The 20,549-nt window shown below is 56.7% G+C and overlaps 2 protein-coding genes and 6 non-coding genes across 12 annotated transcripts in view; 2 read left to right on the top strand and 6 right to left on the bottom strand.

The window, feature by feature from the left end:
- Positions 1-692: 692 nt before the first annotated feature.
- UBC (ubiquitin C) lies at positions 693-18,829 on the bottom strand. Of its 2 annotated transcripts, none has more exons than XM_028529084.1 (2): positions 3,281-3,838; positions 693-2,363 (listed from the first exon to the last, which is right to left on the bottom strand). In XM_028529084.1, the coding sequence occupies exon 2, from the start codon at positions 2,358-2,360 to the stop codon at positions 759-761; it is 1,602 nt and encodes a 533-aa protein (XP_028384885.1). In that variant the 5' UTR covers positions 2,361-2,363; positions 3,281-3,838; the 3' UTR covers positions 693-758. The 2 variants fall into 2 exon arrangements, with proteins under 2 accessions (XP_028384885.1, XP_035869877.1); XM_036013984.1 differs by lacking the exon at positions 3,281-3,838 and adding an exon at positions 18,811-18,829 and having other exon boundaries at positions 701-2,363.
- Positions 9,370-9,441, bottom strand: TRNAA-UGC. The gene has a single exon. It is a non-coding gene; the product is annotated as a tRNA-Ala (tRNA).
- TRNAD-GUC lies at positions 12,998-13,069 on the bottom strand. Its single transcript has one exon. It is a non-coding gene; the product is annotated as a tRNA-Asp (tRNA).
- On the top strand, positions 13,292-13,363 carry TRNAA-UGC. The gene has a single exon. It is a non-coding gene; the product is annotated as a tRNA-Ala (tRNA).
- On the bottom strand, positions 13,852-13,924 carry TRNAF-GAA. Its single transcript has one exon. It is a non-coding gene; the product is annotated as a tRNA-Phe (tRNA).
- Positions 15,883-15,954, bottom strand: TRNAD-GUC. The gene has a single exon. It is a non-coding gene; the product is annotated as a tRNA-Asp (tRNA).
- TRNAA-UGC lies at positions 16,180-16,251 on the top strand. The gene has a single exon. It is a non-coding gene; the product is annotated as a tRNA-Ala (tRNA).
- The window catches only part of DHX37 (DEAH-box helicase 37), a 19,074-nt gene continuing 16,074 nt past the window's right edge, over positions 17,550-20,549 (bottom strand). The window contains exons 22-27 of one of the 4 annotated variants that reach the window (XM_028527679.2): positions 19,875-19,989; positions 19,594-19,731; positions 19,317-19,411; positions 19,151-19,224; positions 18,009-18,106; positions 17,550-17,852 (exon numbers count right to left, since the gene is read on the bottom strand). In XM_028527679.2, coding sequence (XP_028383480.1) covers positions 17,767-17,852; positions 18,009-18,106; positions 19,151-19,224; positions 19,317-19,411; positions 19,594-19,731; positions 19,875-19,989 — 606 coding nt within the window. In that variant the 3' untranslated portion in view covers positions 17,550-17,766. Of the gene's footprint in view, positions 17,853-18,008; positions 18,107-19,150; positions 19,225-19,316; positions 19,412-19,593; positions 19,732-19,827; positions 19,990-20,549 lie in introns of those variants that run through there. The other 3 variants (XM_036013980.1, XM_036013981.1, XM_036013982.1) reach the window with 3 other exon arrangements.

Raw genomic sequence — 20,549 nt, 5'->3', positions numbered from 1 at the left:
TGATTTTACAAAGGGATACCCTAAAACTTGAGTGGAAGGAAGCAGTGAAAGGGCTGGTGCAACCTCAAGTCCTCTAACAGGACTGATTTGTGGGTACCTACTCCTTATTAAGCCAGCTTCCCCGCACATTTCCTTTGGCTCTCCTTATCAAATACAGTATTCCTTACCAGCATATGATTGTGCAAAAACATGACATTGAGAATTCTCGACACTTTACCAAATATGTATATCAGCTTTCGTTTCCTAAATAACCACTAAATAATGCCCAAGTAAACTTAAATACAAATCACCTGTTAAGTCTGGCCCAGTCATATGGTTTTCTATGCACCCTACAACCACCTCCACCCTTAAAAACAAAAAAAAAACCACACACAAAATTTCCTGGTCTCCCAGAAAACTTTCCCACTGAGCTACCTCACAACACCCCCAAACTCAGTATTTCTAATAGTAGTTTACTAATAAATCTACATTTACCTGCATGCAGGAAAACTAACTACAACCTCCAATTTGCTGGGGTTTTTTTCTGTTTTCCTTACCCACCAACTGCAGTTCTAAATTTAGGCCACCTCCCACTAGCATTTTTAACCAGTTACCACAGAATGTTATTTAAAACCTTCACCCCTCAAACCCCATCCTAAAAATAGAAAGACCTTAACACTGGTGAAGGGTGATAAAAAAAAAATTACACAACATTGGAATGCAACAACTTTATTGAAACAAAGTGCAATTAAACGTGTTGAAAGCTTCAAAGGGGAAACTTAGAACCCCCCCCTCAAGCGCAGGACCAGGTGCAGGGTGGACTCCTTCTGGATGTTGTAGTCGGACAGGGTGCGCCCGTCTTCCAGCTGCTTGCCAGCAAAGATCAGCCGCTGCTGGTCTGGGGGGATGCCCTCCTTGTCCTGGATCTTGGCCTTGACGTTCTCGATGGTGTCACTGGGCTCGACCTCCAGGGTGATGGTCTTACCGGTCAAGGTCTTCACGAAGATCTGCATCCCCCCTCGGAGGCGCAGGACCAGGTGCAGGGTGGACTCCTTCTGGATGTTGTAGTCGGACAGGGTGCGCCCGTCTTCCAGCTGCTTGCCGGCGAAGATCAGCCGCTGCTGGTCAGGGGGGATGCCCTCCTTATCCTGGATCTTGGCCTTGACGTTCTCGATGGTGTCACTGGGCTCGACCTCCAGGGTGATGGTCTTACCGGTCAAGGTCTTCACGAAGATCTGCATGCCGCCTCGGAGGCGCAGGACCAGGTGCAGGGTGGACTCCTTCTGGATGTTGTAGTCGGACAGGGTGCGCCCGTCTTCCAGCTGCTTGCCGGCGAAGATCAGCCGCTGCTGGTCTGGGGGGATGCCCTCCTTGTCCTGGATCTTGGCCTTGACGTTCTCGATGGTGTCACTGGGCTCGACCTCCAGGGTGATGGTCTTGCCGGTCAAGGTCTTCACGAAGATCTGCATGCCGCCTCGGAGGCGCAGGACCAGGTGCAGGGTGGACTCCTTCTGGATGTTGTAGTCGGACAGGGTGCGCCCGTCTTCCAGCTGCTTGCCGGCGAAGATCAGCCGCTGCTGGTCAGGGGGGATGCCCTCCTTATCCTGGATCTTGGCCTTGACGTTCTCGATGGTGTCACTGGGCTCGACCTCCAGGGTGATGGTCTTACCGGTCAAGGTCTTCACGAAGATCTGCATCCCCCCTCGGAGGCGCAGGACCAGGTGCAGGGTGGACTCCTTCTGGATGTTGTAGTCGGACAGGGTGCGCCCGTCTTCCAGCTGCTTGCCGGCGAAGATCAGCCGCTGCTGGTCAGGGGGGATGCCCTCCTTGTCCTGGATCTTGGCCTTGACGTTCTCGATGGTGTCACTGGGCTCGACCTCCAGGGTGATGGTCTTACCGGTCAAGGTCTTCACGAAGATCTGCATGCCACCTCGGAGGCGCAGGACCAGGTGCAGGGTGGACTCCTTCTGGATGTTGTAGTCGGACAGGGTGCGCCCGTCTTCCAGCTGCTTGCCGGCGAAGATCAGCCGCTGCTGGTCTGGGGGGATGCCCTCCTTGTCCTGGATCTTGGCCTTGACGTTCTCGATGGTGTCACTGGGCTCGACCTCCAGGGTGATGGTCTTGCCGGTCAAGGTCTTCACGAAGATCTGCATCCCCCCTCGGAGGCGCAGGACCAGGTGCAGGGTGGACTCCTTCTGGATGTTGTAGTCGGACAGGGTGCGCCCGTCTTCCAGCTGCTTGCCGGCGAAGATCAGCCGCTGCTGGTCTGGGGGGATGCCCTCCTTGTCCTGGATCTTGGCCTTGACGTTCTCGATGGTGTCACTGGGCTCGACCTCCAGGGTGATGGTCTTGCCGGTCAAGGTCTTCACGAAGATCTGCATTGTCTGTTGGAAAAAAAGAACAAAACAGAAGCGCCCGACAGTTTAGCAGTGAAGTCACATCCCAACGCATTCCTAACGCTAGAAATGCCCTTTGGCACTGCCGAGCTGCTAAGACAAGACGCCCCCCAACCCCGTGCAGCGTCCGCGCCGCGCACTGTAAACGCCGACCTTGAAACCTGTGACCTTGTTAACCGAGCTCGCCCCAAGACACCAAGTAAAAAGCGTTCACGCCCCAGGAAGGGAGCCAAAACCACCCCGGCGACGTAAAAACCACCCGAGCTCCGGGTCCTCACACCGGAAAAGCCGCGGAACCGGAGCGGGCGCACTGCGGGCCTCACGCACCCCACCCCCCGCCCGCTGTCCCGCGAAGGCGGCCGCTGGGAGCCAGGCCCGCGCCCTGCGCCGCCTCGCGGCCGGCGCCGACCCGCCCCCCCCCGCCCCCGCCGGCAGGGGCCCCGCCCGCCACTGTGAGCCCACACCGGGTGACGTCACGCGGGCGCGCGCCCCCCGCGGGGCACCGACCTGGCTGGAGGCCCCCTCGCGGCGGCGGCGGCGACAACCCGAGGTTTCCGCCCAGGGAGGCTGCGCGACGGGCTTCCCGCTCGACTCCCCGGCACCGCCCGGCCCGGGCCTAACCCTGCGCTGTCCCGCGGCTACGGAGCCCAAACCTGCCCCGTTTCTTCTCCCCCCACAGCCCCCTCGTGGTCTCGCCGCCCCCACAGCCCGCCTCCCGGGCCGGCGGTTGCGGGGCGGCGGCGGCCGCCATTTTGCGCCGTGCCTCCCCCTCAGGGCCGCCCGGCTCCCGCGCCCCGAGCCACTGGAAGCCCCGGCGGCCCGTCGCTCCCTGGCCCCCGTTGCCCCCGCCCCGCAGCCGCCGGGGCGACCGCGGGCCCCCGGCCGGCGCAGCCGCCCGTCCTCACCAGGCGACGGCGGCGGCAACACACAGAGGACTGCGGCGACAGAACTCGGGCTCTGCACGGAACTGCCTGCGCCACGCCCGGCGCCTCTTTATATAGCAACGGCGGGGCCGCGCCGGGCAGATCCCTCCGCAGAAACGCCGAGAAGGAACTACTTTTCTCTGCCGGTCCGCTGTCTGGGGAGACAGCCAGTTCCCCGGCGTCATAGAAACCCCCTCCTAAAATGTCCTCCTGGGAAGTCTGGAATTTTCTGCTGAACCCCGTGGTTAGTGGGCCGCTCTCTTCAGGGTCGCCGTGTCTCCACTCGGGGCGGAGGGATCAACGCGCTCACTGCGCGCTACGTTCGCGGACGTGGCCGGCGCTCCACTTGATTGGCGGGGGGCCGCCAGCGCGGGCGGGGCCCGCGAAAACCCGGCATGGAACCTTCGGGCTCCCGGAGCGGGTGGGCGCCCCGCGTCGCCTCGTCAAGGCCGGACGCCCCCTGTCCTCAACCCTAACGGTCCCCGCCGTTCTGGGGTCCCACCGTTGGCGGGCAACCTCGCGCAGAGTCGGGGTCCGGCTCCCTTCCGGGGCGCCCCGCCCGCCCCTCCCCCCTCGAAACAGAGGGGTGTCTTTATTTTGGGGTCACGTTTAACATAATGACATGTTTCTGTCCCCCTAAACTTCCTTCCACTCCGAGGCCGGTGGCGAGGGCCACCCAGCCCCCCCAGCCTCAGCCGGGGTCCCCGCAGCGGGCGGCGGCCGCGCCCATCCCCCCACGGCGCGGGCACCGGGACAAGGCCCATGACTCGGCAAATCTCCGCTCGGGGCCTGGACACCTGGGCGAGGCCTCCGTCCCGGGGTGGGGGTGGGGGGACCCCCGCGGGAATTTCTCCGAACGAACGATCGGGTGGGGGGATGCAGGGGGTGGGTCTGTATCGGATTTTGAAAAGAAAGGTGAAACCTCCACCGCTCTGTAAGAGGGGTGGCGCTGGACCCCAAAGCCGACGCGGACAGAACTTTCTAGAGTGGTTTGCCCTCCCGGCTGGGCCGGCGCGCAGCCTGGGGGCACTCGGTGTCCGGGCTCAGGGCGCAGCCCCTGCCGTGTCCCCGAACTCAGAAGTCGGACCTGCTTCAGCCGGAGGGTGCCAAGGCGCCCATGGACTCTCAGCTCTGTGTATTTGGGGAGGGGGGAAAATGGGTTCAATATCCCAAATATGAAATCTAATTCTACGGGCAAACTCCATCGGGGGTCAAAGAGGGGAAGAAAAGGTCACCAGCCAGATGTTTTCGCTGTGTGTCATATAATATATATATTATATGTTATATGTGTATTATATATACAGCTATAATATATATATATATTAAGTGTTTTAAAAATGCTTGAACATGGTGAAAAGCTTTTTAAAAAGTTTTTAAAAGTTTCCAGGGAAAAGCTTTGCGCGTGCCCTTATAATTGGGTAGTCACTTCCTGCTGGACTCTTCTAGAAAAACTCCCTGTCTCTAAACATTGGTAATGGAGGGGATATTTTAATTTCTACCCTGATAAGACCTTTAAGGAAAAAAAAAAAATCCGAAGAGGTTACCAGAAACATGACTAACCCTCGGCCCGTTTCCCTGGGTCTGTTCCCCAAGTCACTAAAAAAAATCCGTGCCACTAGGAAAAGATTACGTTCCCGGTTTGATTTGGGAGCATGACATTATTTAAACGTTATACCTTAAACCGTGAATCCAACCGAAACAAAACTAGGTTTTTTTTGGCAACTAACGGGTGTCTGCGTTCTGAAAAACGCCTTGAGCTGAGCAAAATAGACTTCACCCTCTGCTGTTTTTTAGCATCTTTCAAAGAGCATAAATGCATTCCTGGGGAAAATAAACGAGAGGAAACGCGTTCCTCTCGTTTCGCGTTCGCAGGAGACCCCAGGGGCTGCCCGTACAGACAGATGTCCGCCAAGATGATTTCCTTCCCAATCCCTGCGAAGAGGGGGTTACAGGAACGAAACTTGGAGGCTCTCCGCAGGGTTATTTGTCCCTGAACCTCAGGAAGACATTCTTTAGGGCCCCCCAAACGCGGCGGTTCTTCCGCGGGGACGGGCGCCGCTCCCAGCCACGCCCTGTCTGCTGCGGGCCGCGGCAGCCTCGTGACCCTCGTCGTTTCAAGGCTGAGTCACCGGCTTGGAGACGCAGCTCTTTTGGGTCCAAAGGTGCGGAGGAAAAACAGCCCTGAGGTCAGAGGGCGGAGGGGAGGAATGACCCAGCTGGGAGGGCGGGGAGTCGGCCCAGGGTCGCCGTCGGAGAGAAAACGACATTCTTGTGAGCGCGAGAGGAGACCCCGTGCTGTCTCCTTAGCGGGAAACACGAAAACCCGAAGTACCCCTGCCCTCCCCGAAACTGAAGTCCCACTTTGGGTTTTGGCCCAGTCAATAGACGTAAACATGTGTCCGAGGGCACTGAGGTGAGACGGGAAACACGACCTGCCCAGGTGATCTGGGGTTCTCGCCCCCGGATAGAAAAGAATTTAGGCCAGGGGCACAGATCCGAGCAAAGGCAGATCATACTGAGGCTCCGCTGAGGGCAAAAACAGGGAGACAGGACCTCAGGGTCTGCACCCCAAATCTGAGGCCTAGGCGTGTTTATTCCTCGGGGACTCCGAAGGGGCTGGGGTTAGCCAATCACGGTGAAGGTTGGCTGGCTCTTTCCTCGTTGGGAATGCTGGGGTCCTGGGGAGCATCGGTAAAGCAAGGCATTCTGGGATTGTGCAAGGCTTATTATGGGATGCAGGGAGGGACTTTCCCAACCAGGTATTTTGAGTTTGTCCCTAGGGTTTGTGGCTTGGCTTGAGATCTGAAAAAACAAACGTAAAAGAAGTCGGGGTAGTTTCCGGGACCATTGATTTACAGCAACATACCATACTGCCCAAGGTCGGGCAGGGCTTGACTCGACAGAGCGATCTGGGGGGACCGTTTTACTCTGCCCATTTCAAGGTGGCCGGTGTTTCTCTAGAACCGTGGGTCTCACCCAGGACTGAGCTGGTCCCCCAGTGGACATCTGGCAGTGTCTGCAGATACTGTTTTGGTTCTCACAACTGGGTGGGGGGCGGAGGAGTGGTGCCGTACCCCAGTACGGCGCTACTAGCGGCTGGCAGTAGAGGCCAGGGGTGCTGCTCAGCACCCTAAAATGGGACAGTCCCCCACAACAACCGTCACCTGGCCCCAAGGGTCAGTAGCGCTGAGGTTCAGAAACCCTGGTCTACAGAGGCTGCTGCTTGTTGTGGCAACTGCTTTTCTGCTTGCCAAGGAGGGCTCCCAACGAGTCCCACTGGGTCTCGGGAATCAGGTGTCGGGTCACGCTCCTAACCCTAAAATCCCTTGACCTGGAATGCAATGTGCTAGAAGGTGCCAGAAGCAGGATGAGTCAGTCACTGGATCCATTTCCAGGCCCTTCCTCCCGGGCCCGTCTTTGGCAGGCGCCCCAGGAGAAACTTGCTCCAGAGCCGCCACCAATGAGAGGGACACCGGAGCCCAGCAACACGGCTGGATTGGCGGGCAGGCGGGGCACGTGACGCGCTGAGCTCACAAAGGGCCCGGGTGCTGGGCTGGGGGCGGGGAGGCGGGGAGGCGGGGGCTGGGGGGCCGGCACCTGTTTGTCTGCTTTTCTTCCTTCCCCGCAAAGACTTCAGTTCCCCTGAAGGTCACGAGCTCGCATGGGGCTTAGCTCAGCACCGTGGGAATGTTCCAGAACACAAAGACGGGCAGACCTTTCCCCCTGGAGAGCTGGAAGGGAAAGGTTTGCCCTGCTTTGTCATCGGTTATATAACCGTAAAAGGCAGGCAAGGGCATCCGCGGCTTCACAGGGAAAAAACACCGCAGCGGGCCGCGGGACTCGGTCCCTTTTCCTGTTGACGCTGGTGCATTTGCCTCACGAGGCAGAACACGAACCGCCGAGGCTTAAAAATAACCAGTTTCTTCCTCTAGCCTGTTCGGGCTTTAAAAAAAAAATTGTGGCCAAGTACGCACAACGAAGTTTACCAGCTCAACTATTTTTAGCTCAGTAGTGCTAAGAGAATTGTCAGGGAGGAAAAATAATTTGCCTTTCTGACTCCTTAGAGACCCTGGTGATGGCAGATAATATGAGGAAGAAAACCCAGAAGTTCCCTAACAGGCTTTACTTCCCTGGCACTTGGGAGATGCCCTGGGGAAATGAGTAAGGCAAGGGCTTGCTTTGGATTTGGGGCTTAAACACCACAGGGAAAAGGGGAGAGGGACCCAGGCCTCTCAGGAGAGAACGAACAATCTTTAGGGAAGAGAAACGGGAGAACAGAGGGGATGGGATATGTGACAGTTCGGGACGGAGTTGGGTGTCCACTCCCAGGCCCCCTCCTGTGACGAGACCCAGTCCTCCCGGTCGGTGAGACCCGGGAAGACCCATGACCACTCAGGTCCTTGTGGAGGATCTGTTCCGAGGCGGATAAAGGGGTTTGGTGAGTGGCTGTCCCAGCATTTGCTGGTTTCCCCGTGCCTTCAGCTCAAAATAATATCAAAGCGGACTATTTTGGGGTGGCATAGTCGGCTGCCCTTCGACACTCGCGTTGCTATGCAACCGTCACTGCCCTCCCTCTCCAGAACTGTGTTCATCTTGCAAAACTGAAACTCTGTACCCAGTGACTAAACAACTCTCCGTTGCCCCATCTTCCCGGCCCCGGGGCAGCCACTGTTCTACTCCCTGTCCCTGTGAATGTGGCTCTTCTAGGTCACTCAGATAATGGGCTTCGTTGTGTTTTGTTTTGTTTTTAATGTAAAATAAAATGTCCTTGCTAAAATATTTTTTTTCAAAGATTCACAACAACTTTTCTAGGAAGCTCCATTTCCCAACACAAGCCTCATGTTGTTATTTTCCTTAGGGTATTTCTTCCTTGTCATTGTGTTCGTAGAAATGTTTGATTATATCCCTGGCTGGTGTGGCTCTGTGGACTGAGTGCCAGCCTGCAAGCCAAAGGGTCACCGCTTCGGTCCTGGTCAGGGCACATGCCTGGGTTGTAGGCCAGGTCCCCAGTGGGGGGCGCGTGAGGGGCAACCACACGTTGATGTTTCTCTCCCCTTCTCTCTAAAAATAAAATCTTAAAAAGAAGAAACATTTAACTGTAAGACACAAAATAAAACAGCAGCATATCATTAGTTTCGTGTTGGGCCTCGTGATTTAAAAAATAACTTCAGTTTTGTTTTTCTTCTTAAAGCCTTGCTGGGGTTGAGGGAGAAGTAACCTTCACAGCAGCTCGGCTCGTGACAAACAGCAGCTGCCACCGATACTCCACCCCCACCGGTGAGTGAGTCACTCCAGGAAGTTCGGTTCCATCTCAAGAATCCAGGCTATGCCAAGAGTCTCTCCAGGTCCGAGATGAGGTGTTTTTATGGTTTAAAACATGGAGTCAAAGGAGACAAGATCGATGGATGAGGATCCATCGCCACAGCAGACAAAGAACTGAACCCACAGGATGCCACAGGACCCCCCTTTTCAATAAAATATAGCATTTATTTTTAGTGATAAAATGCAGAGTACAAATATAAGTAGCATGTGCACTTCATCCTCCCTCCCTCCCTCCCTCCCTCCTTCCCCTCCACCCCCACCCCCACCCCCTCCCTTCCCCATCTGTTGCTGATGAAGCAGGGGAGGAAAGTCACCAGCTGGGAATGCTGGTTTTGTTTTGGGTTCCTCCCTCTGAAATGGATCCTTCTGGCAGCAGGAAGGGCAGGCTGGACCTTTGACTCACACACACACCCTCTGATCCCAGGAATGCATCACGGGCCCTCCAGGCCTTCAATGAAGTCACAGTCCCCGGAAGCAGGTAGTCACCACCCCCACCCCTCCCCCCAGTGTGATCCTTCTGCTCGGCTTGCTGTAGTTTCAGTCCTCACACGTGGTTTTGCCTCATGTACGTTTTTCTGCGAACTTCTGTTTGCCTCTTCTAGCAAAAAAAGTGCACTTGGAATGTTCAAGACTCCAGAAGGGACCGATCACGACTACTGAGAACATCACACCTCTGAGTAGGGACTGGAGGGGCTACATGTGTTAAAATTGCATTCACAGCTCTTTAACAATGAAGAGCAAAAGGACAGTGGAGATGCCGGGGATCGAACCCGGGGCCTCATACATGCAAAGCATGCGCTCTACCACTGAGCTACATCCCCCACCCTAGGTTATTTATTTCCTGAAATTCTCTGCTAGATTCTAATCTTAAATTGTTTTCTTTCTAAATAAACTTTGTATATTCAAATGACTGTTAAGGTTTATAAAAAGCAAACCAAAATAAATCTTTTGTTTCTCCCAAATAGGGCTGTTTTTTAAACAAACTTACAGCTAAAATTCTAGCACTGGACCCAAAGAACAAAAGGGAACTAAAATTATTCTTTCTTTGTTGTTTGTTTTTGGTGGAGGTGCTGGGAATGAATCTTTTTTAAATTAAATTTGCGTGAGGTAATGTTACAGTACAAAAGGGGGGGTCAAGGGCAGCCGAGGCAATATACTACTATTACCCAAAAGGAATCCCCAAAGTTCGTTATGTCTGCCGCCAGAGGAAAGACATCTCTCAATGCCCGGGATTTGTGAAAAGGAATTTATTATTCATTTGAAATAACACGAACTAAAATTCCCCACAAATGCCCACAGTCCTCCCGGCACCTTCCACGTGGCAAAAGGGAGCACTTCCAAAGCCTCGTGGTCCTGACTCTCACCCAAGCTGCATGGTTCCAACCAAGACACGAAAGCCGTGTGGTCCTAAACAGACACGTGGTCCCCAAAAGAGAGACCCCCGATGGCTGCTGTGCCTCCGTTTAAATTCCAGCGCCAATCTCCCTCTGCAGCCCCGTTTCCGGCTCCTCCTACAATTGGCCACAGCTGCCCGCATTCTGGGCAGGTGTGGCCCTGTGGTGTGCAGCCAATGATCTCCAAGCTCTTCTGGACCCTATTTCAAATCCCTATTTGGGGCTTCCCTCTCGGCTGCACCCTGTGACAGTAATACTGGTTGATGACATTGTGTAATTTCACGTGTACAACTTCATATTACCCACGTGCATACTCCGCTGTGCGCACGCCACCACCGCAGGTCTAGTCTCCTTCCGGCACCACACATTCGACCCCCTTTACCCTCTTCATCCTCCCCGCCCTCCTGCCTCTCTGACAACCACCGGTACTGCCGGAAATGGAAACAAACCTATTCTTTTTTAATATTTTATTTATTTTTCAAAGAGGGGAAGGTGGGGAGAAAGAGAGGGAGAGAAACATCATTGTATGGTTACCTCACATGTGCCCTCTATTGGGTACTTGGTCTGCAACCCAGGCATGTGCTCTGAGTGGGAATCGAACCCAGTGATCCTTTGGTTCACAGTCTGGTGCTCAATCCACTGAGCCACACCAGCCAAACCTCTTTCTTTTTTTTTTTCTTTCTTCTTTTCTCTCTTTCCTTTCCTTTTTTCTTTTCTTTTCTTCTCTTCTCTTCTCTTTTCTTTTCTTTTCTTTTCTTTTCTTTTCTTAAACAGACCTATTCTTGAATGTGGCTTCTCACAAGCAGATAAGAAGGGAAGGAAAATGAAAGCCTTTCTTTCCGATAACGAAGGGTGTTGCTTGATTGCACCTCTACCCCAAATCTCTGGTTTCCTCTTTTAAAAACATTTCAACCTTCAGTGACTTTAAGGTCTGCACATCTGCTTGAAGATTTTCTTTCCTACGGAAAAGAACTTTTCTGAATGTAAAAATAAGCAAACTAAAAAGAAACAGATCCCACCCCCAGAATCATGGCTTAAACTCAGGAGAAGTAATCTCCTCACAGTCTCGCACTAAAAAGAGCCACCGTTAACGGTCTTGAGCCTGTATCTCCTCCGGAGAGCTTGGGCAGAACCCCAGGGGACAGAAGTCACAATGTATAGTGTCTTTCTGGTCATCAGGGCGCCACTGAGTGGCGAAGGAATGGGAGGGGGCGAGGAGGGGGCAGAAAACCGAGGCTACACCTCCTCTCAGGAGTGCCAGAGACTCCCAGGCAGGAAACAGAATCACTCACTGTGCTGGGGAGAACACCCCCAACATATCCAGCCTCCACGGTGCCCAATCAGGTCCCTCACAGCCTGCTGATGCCTGAGATTTCAGGGCGAAAGGCCTCCGTGAGCTGGTGCACAGGACGCTGGATTCTGCCGCAATAATTTTATTTCCGAACCTCTGGGGCCGCCTCTGTGAAGTGGAGGGTTTACTAGTACCTGCTCCAGGTTGGGAGTGGCACTGGACGGTGACACGTGGGAGGGTTGGAACAATTGGTGTCGTTGTGTGAGCTCCCGTGGAGGGCCGATGCCCCCACAACCCCCCTGGAGCGCGCTGACGCTGTGCAGGCACTGTTGAGGTGCCAGGGATGAACAAGGGCGCAGGGTCAGCTGCAGCATGGGGCTGCTGTGCAAGCCCTCCCCGGCCTTCGCTCGAGGGGGTGGCCGAGAGAGAGAGAGAGAGAGAGAGAGAGAGAGAGAGACCTTGGCCAGAACAGAAGGACGGTGCCCTGGGCGGCCCTATTCTGGACATGGTTTGGGAGGAACCTAGGGGACTATATTCAGTTCAGCGGGCGCCCCTGCTCGCTCTCTTGCCAGATTACTGTGCTCAAAACAAACTCCATTGTTTTGCCTCTCGCATAAAACTCTTAGTCTGGCCTTTAAGGCCGCCGGGGATCTGGCCTCTGTTGATCCTGCTAATGTCCTCCCTTCCTCTTCTCCTTCCTCCTCAGGGCACCCCAGGTGCACCCGCTTCCTTGCTGTTCCTCAGGCACGTCAGCTTCCTCACCACTTCGGGGCCTTTGCACGTGCCACTCCCTCTGTCTGGAAGCCACCCCCCAGGTCTTCTCATGGCTTGCTCCTCCTCACTGCCCAGGTCCTCGGAAAGGCCCTCCTGGCACGTCTCCCAAGGGACCTGAGCCTCGCATGCACGGCCTGTCCCACCCTCTGATCTGTTTTGCTTTTTTCTTCGCCCCTCTGTCGCACTCGAAGCCAGCTTTGTACTGTTTGTCTGTGTCCCTCGCTTGCCGGTCAACTCAGGAGGACAAGGTCTTGTCTGTCTTGTGTCCTGCTCTGTCCCCAGTGCCTACAACAGCACCTGGCACAGAAGGACTCAGTACATATGTGTGGGGTGAGTGTGACAAAATAAACAAAGAGATAAACAAAGGGAAGAATAGGCCACGAGAAGGGGGAGGCCCGTGCTCAGGAAGCTGAGCCTGCAGCTCAGTGGAGAGCAGAAAACCGCTGAGTCGAGCGTCCCCCACGGCCTGTCTCACACCCACCAACGCTCCCCGAGGGCATCCGTCGGCGTGGCACCGACGTCCGCAGCCTCTGAGCCAGAGCGGACACGCGGCCTGTCTGGGGCAGAGGAAGCCCTTTTTGGCCTTAGAAGCGGACAGCTTTGTTCTGGGAAGCCAGTGCCTAAACCAAACACTGCACCGCAGCGCTGTGGGCGTGCAGGAGATGGAAACTAACGGGTCCGTGGGAGAAAGCGCTTTTTCCCTGTAACCTTGGGGCACTCACTGGCAGCTGGGGCGCGGGTGCGACCAAGCAGCCCATAGACTTGGGCCGGACGGTTCACTCTTCCAGAGGAAAGAAATGCCTGTGGGAGCCCAAGAACTCGATATGTACAAAATAAAACTGAAAGAAGAAAAAAATAATTCGATCTGTTTAAAAGAAATGAAAAAATACGGAGAAGCGATAAAAAGCTGCAGGAAGCCTCCCCGTCGGGGAATCGAACCCCGGTCTCCCGCGTGACAGGCGGGGATACTCACCACTATACTAACGAGGACGAGCCCTGCCAGCCGCCTTCCGGATTCGTCCATATGGAGACAGCGCTCTCCAGGCTGGGGCGGGGGTCGCCTCGCGGGGCCTCCGCCGGCGCGCGGGGCCGGGCCTCGCGGGGCGCGCAGAGCCCTGCTGGGATGTGTGCAGCCTCGGAGCCCCGCGAGAGGGAGAAACGAGCTACTGGGGGAAAGGCGCGACTCCCTGCGTCCGCAGGCCCCCTGGGGCGGGGGATGTAGCTCAGTGGTAGAGCGCATGCTTTGCATGTATGAGGCCCCGGGTTCGATCCCCGGCATCTCCACTTCTCGGGTTTGTACAACTTTTTTTTTTTTTGAAAGACTTTCCTTTAAGGTATACTAGCTCTTAGCAGACCCCGAGGATTTACCCGAGTTATCTTTTCCTACAGCAGTAAAGAACCAGAAGTCCCACTTAATTCCGTCTTGAAGAGGCCGTTTCCTGCTCGGTTCTTTGATTCAGTTGCGGGCGTTCAGGGCGCAGACATTAATAAACAGAAAGCAATAATTAACGAACAACCAACACCCACATAGAACAGATTAATCAAATACAAGAAACAGAGTCAAGGAGACACCGGCCCCTGTGGATTTCCGCAGATGGGAGCTGCGGGGAAGACCTCATCCCTTCGGGCTCCCGGTGGACACGGCTCTGAGCTGTTTTAAACAAAGAAAGTAAAACCCTTTTACTAGTTGGACAAAAGAAAATCATCATTTACTTATTTCTACCCCCTCATCCTGGGGATGGGGAAAAAAAAAAAAAAAAAAAAGCAGGGGCTGCCGAAACCCGGGATCGAACCAGGGACCTTTAGATCTTCAGTCTAACGCTCTCCCAACTGAGCTATTTCGGCGGCTGTAGCGGGCGTCCTCTCCTTTACTCCTACTTTGCTTCACAGCCCTGAATCATCCGCCAGGGGACCAATGCCAAGAGACTAAAATCAGCCGGAATCCATTCCTGCTAGGCTCGCCCCGCAACTGTGTGCAGTGCCTCCTCGGGTCTTTCAAGGCCACCTCCTCCGAGAGGCTTTCCCTGATCACACCTTCCAACACGACCCCAGCCCCTAATATTTATTGTTAGGTTAGGTATTGTATTGTTTCCTTGTCCATGCTCTGTCTCCCCAGCTGGAATGACAAACCCAGAAGAAGCCATCTGTCTACATCACTGCTGTATCCCTCAGGGCCCAGGAAAGTGCTTAATACATATTTATTGAATTAATAAACGAACGAATGAATGGATGAATCGTACCTGGCTGAGTCCGGTTTCTCAGGCTCTGGTCTCTGTGCAAAAGAACAAGGTCACCCTTGGGTACAGCTCCCCAAACAGCCCCAGCGGGGCAGGGATGCTGTTTATTCCAAGGCCCGTGGGATGATGTACAAGCCTGAATGTGGCGTTCCTTGGGGCAGTGAGTGCCTCACGTCCGGCGTCCAAACACGGTCACCCCACCTGTGGCACCTGCTCAGCCTCAAGACATGAGGGAGTCAACAAGTCGGCATCCAAGTGCGGCGCTCCCTGCCTCCCTTCCCTTTGGGAAATGGGGGCGGGGGGGGGCGGGTATCCTCCCTGGTGTGAAGTCATTTCATAAGTGTTTGTGAGCACCTGGCTCGTTCACAAATAAACCGTAGTGACGGGATCGAATATGGGGGGTGCACCAGTACGAGAAGTGGGGAGCTGGGAAATGGAAGATCTGGGGAATGAAAGGCTCTCAGACACAAGGGGCAGCCTGTGCAAAGCCCTGAGGCTGGGACGAGGTCGGCAAGGAAGGGACAAGAGTCAGCGTGGAAGAGGTGGGGAGGGGGGAAGGGCACAGGGTGCGCGGCCAGGATAAAGACGCAGGCAGAGGCCAGATCTCGCCAGCCTCCGAGGTGAAGGGCTTGGATTTTCTTCTGATTGCATGTGGGGAGTATGACCGTTTGCGACCGAATTCGTCAGGGTGTATAGTCCACTTCTAGTCTGCTGTCCTGTGACAAGTCCGTCATCCCTGGGGAGGGGCTGTGTGACAGCTGAGTTCCTTCCAAGGATCTGTCATTAGGCAGATAAAGGAGACTTCACCGACAGCCTCTCCCTGCATCTGCTGTTTGTCAAGGGCCTACAGGTCAAAATAATCTAAACGCCGAAGTAGCGTATTCTGAACTCTTTCGGCAGCGGAGCAAGTTGGGGGGCTGCAGGGGACTCCTACTGCTGCTCTTCACTAACTCACAGAAGTTCTTTAACAGCTGTTAAATGTATCATTCTGATAGAAATAGAATAAGGAAGAAAGGAAGGAAACCAAGGGAAGGGAGGATGGCAAGGAAATGGAGAAAGAAAGCGAGGGAAAGGAAGGAGGGAGGGAGAAAGAAAAATAAAATCAAACAGTCTGGAAAGATAAGAATGGAAAGTCAAGGAGGCCCTCCCACCTTCTCCCCGTCCTTGCCCCCAGAGGTGACCGGCGTCTAGAGTAGATTGCGTTTAGGTGACCTTGAGCAAGTGACATCATCTGTGCAATGTGACAGAGCAGCTCATACCGGTAAGGTTGTTGTAAAGCGCTGACGAATACTGCCCGATCCGTGATAAAAGCGCTGTAATCATTAGCTATTGATCAGGAATGTAAATACAAAAATGCTGCGACGTATGGAATATCACGTACCTAATGGGTAATCATCAGGCCCACTGGCGAGCACCCAGTTTACTTACTCAGTGTGTCTTGGGGGTAGGGACATGTTGCGGAAGCGTGCTAATTTTGACGTTTGCAGACGCAACTGCGGTACACGTCCCCGCGCGCGTCTATCTTCATGCATGTGTATCACAGAGCATTTAAAAGGTTTGTATGGCCTCCCCGTCGGGGAATCGAACCCCGGTCTCCCGCGTGACAGGCGGGGATACTCACCACTATACTAACGAGGACGAGCTCTGATTGGTTTCCTCCTCGCTGGTCTATATAGATAGTGTTCTCTTCCTACCGCTCCCACCCAGCGCGGGCCGGGCCTTTGTAAGCGCGGTGGGTCGGTGGGTTCGGGGGAGTCACCGAGAGCCCTGCGTGAATCAGTGGAGACGCCGAACGTTTAGAAAGGCGTTTCTGCGAGCGAGAAAGGCTGTGGATTTCTGTACTATCACAACTGCTGGAAACGAGGGGATGTAGCTCAGTGGTAGAGCGCATGCTTTGCATGTATGAGGCCCCGGGTTCAATCCCCGGCATCTCCACTTTTTACCCGGGGACCCAGACGCCCCTCATCGGTAGACCTGAGAAGGAACCTCCCTTGTACACCCCAAGTGAGAAATGCCCCTGGGTCCCGATGGTACAGACCCGGATCCCTCCGCTGGAGACTCGAATTTGGGTAGTTGGGAGGGGACAACCTGCACGTTTAAGCCAACACTACTAGATATTCGTGTCATCAAGCGGGAAAACTGTTCAGTGACTCTTCTGTGCCTAATGCCACGTAACGTGCACGCATGGAGCACCTACTGCGTGCACAGGCAGAGTTCAAGTACCCTGGCACCGAGTAAGACAGGCCCAGGCTGCTCAGCTCCCCTGGGCGTGATCCTCCGGTTTGGAGTCTAACAGCAAGCAGGTAGTGACAGGTTTCACGGAGACCAAGGGTGATGAGAGGGAAGCGGAAGGCAGGCCGCGTGGGGGCGCTGCTGGAGACACCTTGTCGCTGCGCGTCTGCAGAAACAGAGGAAGTGGCAGGTGCCAAGGCCCTGAGGCTCGGGGGGTGGAGCGTGATGTGCCGCAGAGTCAGAAAGGAGACCCCGTGCGTGGAGTTTACAGACGTAAGGAAGCAGGGGTTTCAACCTTCTGAGACACTGGAGAGCCTGCTGCACCCGAACACCACCAGATTTTGGTGTAAGGGCTCCCTTCGGCGGCCGCACGGAGAATACACCATGTGCCCACAGCAGGGACGGCAGATTGGCCGGGAAGTCCGACATTGGCCCAGGCAGGAGGTGAGGGCCAGGATCGGGGGTGGGGGACAGCCAAGGGGAGATCCATTTGGGGGGCACACTAAGGTTGGCTACCAGGCCGGGGAAGTGTATGTTTATGGAATTTTAAACGCGTCATCTTTGCTTTGCCTTCCTTATGTACTTGCATTATTAAGCTTTGGCATTTAGACTGTGACATTTAGCACAAACCGCTTCAGGGAAAACACCCAAGTGGAAGCGAGGAACTGAGCCACCCCAGCGGCTCCCAGTGCGGGCGGCTGGCACCCACAGGCGGGTGCGCCGCCATCGGTGAGCTCCAATACGTGTGTGTGTGTGGGGGGGGGGGGGCACCCCTGACCACCCCACACTCCAGTTCACTAGAACTCACAAGGCTTCTACACCAAGATTTATTATGGCAAGGGGGGCCGACCGCGGGGGAGACGCCCCTCCTCACGCCCCCTCCGCAGGAGAGGGTGGGCAGCCCGGGCCCTGCGTGCTGCGGGGGTGCTGTCCGCGGCTCTGCCCTCCAGCCGTGCCGCTGCGCGCAGGGCTGATGTGGTCCACGGGGCACACTTAGAAAGGGCGCCGGCTCGTGAGGTAAACCGTCATCTGTCCCGTAACAAAGCCGCTAAAAAAGCCGCCCCTGGGACAGACTGCCCAGGGGGCCGCAAGCCGGGTCCGGAACCGGGCCAAGATGAGCACGGGTTTCCAGGGAGGCCAGGGTGACTGTGCCAGGAACAGGCTGCTGGCACCCACTTCGGTCCCCAGACAGTCCTCAGCCCTGCGGCCGGTATCGGGTCAGAGGTCAGAGGTCGGAGGCCAGGCTTTCTCGACGTCAGCGTGCATGGCCTGCGGGAGCCACTCGCAGAACTCAGCCAGCAGGTCTGCGGGAGGCGGAGGACAGACGGTGTCAGAGCGGCCTGTGCCCGGCCACCCGCTGCAGGGCACAGCCTCCTACCGCGCCTGGGTTGCCCTGGTCGGCCCCATCCCACCCACCCCCGACCCCTCGGCCCGGGGGCGCCTGCCGTGGTCAAACCCACATTTGGGGTTTTTCTTCCAAGCAGCCAGCAGGGCGTCTCGGCAGTTGGCTGTCTCGGCAACAAGGGCTCTCAGGAGACTCTCCGTCCGGGGCTGCAGCCTGCGGGCGGGGATGTGGGGCGTGGGTCATCGTGCCACCCACAGGCTGGCCACGCCAGGCCAGCCCTCCCCGGGAGGGTGAAGGGTCCCTCCCCCTCCACCCTGCTGGGGACGTGGGCTGGACTGGAGGGTCCAGACCTGTCATCACCTCTGACCCCATCCCCCACCACTTGCGCCTCCGCTGCCTCTGACTGGCCTGTCCTGGCCTTTCCCATTCCAGGGGCACCTGCCTACCCAGGCTGCTTCTGCGCACGCTGCTCGTTCCATCCAGAACCTTCCTCCAGATTTCTGCCTGGCTTACAGCCCCACCTCCCCCAATCTGCCCGTGCAGTCTCCTGATCGACCCCTCCCGGTGACCCTGAATCACCACCCCCGCGGCCATCTGTGCCAGCCACGCAGTTCGCTGTCCGTCTCCCCGCACCACAGACCTCCCTGCGGGGAGGGGGCCCAGCCCCGAGAGGGTGCTCAAGCCATCTGCTGGCAGGGCACCCGGCCCCAGGCCCTAGCCAGGCAGGGAGCCCGCAGGGCTCAGGCACACAGGGCGCCCCCTGCTGGCGCCCAGCAGCTCCACGCTGGGACGACCAGCGTCTCCTCAAAAGCCCGTTCCCTCCAGAGCCTCAGAGCATGACCTTATTTGGAAAGAGGGTCTTTGGAGGTGTAATGGATTAAGACGAGGTCACGCAGGATCGGAGTGGGGCCCTGAACCCAATGACGGTGTGCTTATGAGAGACCAGAGGGGACCAGAGAGAGACCACGTGAGGACAAAGGCAGAGATCTGAGTGATCCGGTCACCAGCCAGGGAGCCCCTGGAGCCCCCAGGAGCTGGGACAGGCAGGAGGACCCCCCCCCCGCCCACCCGGAGCCTTGGGGGAAGCACAGCCCTACTGCCAGCTTGATTTTGAACTTCTGGCCTGCGAAGCTACAAGAGATCATGTTTCTATTGTTTTATGCCTCTTAGTTGATGGCACTGGGTCTCAGTGGCCCAGGACACTAACAGCAACTTCTGCCGCCACCTGCCCCACAACACGCCCAGGAAAGGCTGTACCTGGCCCATGTCTTCAGCATGGTGCTGGGGCTGGACAGCAGGCAGCCCTGGTAGGAGGCCAGCTTGGGGCAGACCTGGGGAGAGAGCACAGGCCAGGGAGGGTCCCAGACCCGCCTCCCGCCCGTGACGCCAAGGCAGGGGCGAGGGGAGCCCCCCAGCCGCCTACCTGCCCTTCCAGCAGGAAGCGAGCGAAGTGCTTGTAGCAGTCGAGGCCTTCCGGAAACTCCACCTGGACGGCAGGGAGTGGCCAGCCAACTCGGTCTGGAGACGGGAGCCCATGAGGGGGCCGTGATGGAGCCCGTAGCCCCCCCAGTCCCCTACCGAGCCCTGGGCCCCCCCCCCTTGAGAAGGACAGGCAGTGTGGGGTGATACCAGCTGAGACACACACGTCTCCTAGGGCAAAGCACGTGTGAGCCAAAGCCACCAGGAGGTCCCCGACTCACAGAACTGGCTGGCCCGGTGACACAGCACCCGGCCCCTCTCGGGGCAGTAGGCGGGGGGCGGCTCCTCCAGGGGCCGGTCGAACTGGCAGTAGGAGGGCAGCAGGGCCGGGACCCACTGGACCTCCACGGTCGAGACGCCTGGGCCCAGGGAGAAGGGTGGGGGTCAGAGTGGGCGCTGCCGCCTGGGAAGGGCTCGGGCACTCTCCCTGCCATAGTCCTGGTGACACAGCTCACCAAGGCCACGGTGGGTCGGGCCAGGGGCCGGCCACCAGCTCTGCTACCTTTCATGTACATCCTGGTGGTCTCCACAATTTCCTGGTAGACCACAAAGTCAGGGAGCTCTCTGAAGAGGACGGAACTGGGGTGGATGAAGACGGGGTCTTCGAGCAGAGGGGTCTGCAGAGAGAGGGTGAGTGGGCCTCAGTCCAGGAGATGCAAGCGCCCAGTGAGGGGAGCCCACACGAACCCCGGTGCATGCCCGGCCGGGACAGCGGAGGGGCGGCCCCTGCACAGCGCACCGTCCAGAGAGCAGCATCCAGCCGCGGGAAGACACGGGCGTGTGGATGGGAGCTGACGCAGAGAAGCCAGACAGAAAAGGCCTTGCATTGTCTGGTCCCGTCTGCAGGGAGCATGCGGGATGCGGCCTCGAGGGGCGGGGAGATGCGGAGAGGGTGGGGCAGCGACAAGGTTCTGAGACCGACTGTGCACCAGCCGCCCGCGCTGTGCATCTGCTGAAAGCCGCCGGCAGGCGCCTGAGCACAGCCAGCCGTGTGGTGCGTGACTCGGGCCTCAGTGAAGCGGACGTGCAAGTAAAGTTGGGGCGAAGCTCGTGCTCAAAGGAAGCTGTGGCCACCCTGTGCACACCCCTCTGTTCCATGGTGGGGACCACGGCTGAGGACAGACCCACCTGGACCCCAGGGTCCCCCCCCCCCCCGCCATCTGCTGTCCCCCCAGGT

Source organism: Phyllostomus discolor, chromosome 13 (genome assembly GCF_004126475.2).
Source record: "Phyllostomus discolor isolate MPI-MPIP mPhyDis1 chromosome 13, mPhyDis1.pri.v3, whole genome shotgun sequence".
Classification (NCBI taxonomy): Eukaryota; Metazoa; Chordata; class Mammalia; order Chiroptera; family Phyllostomidae; genus Phyllostomus; species Phyllostomus discolor.
This window is presented reverse-complemented; position numbering and strand designations above follow the sequence as displayed.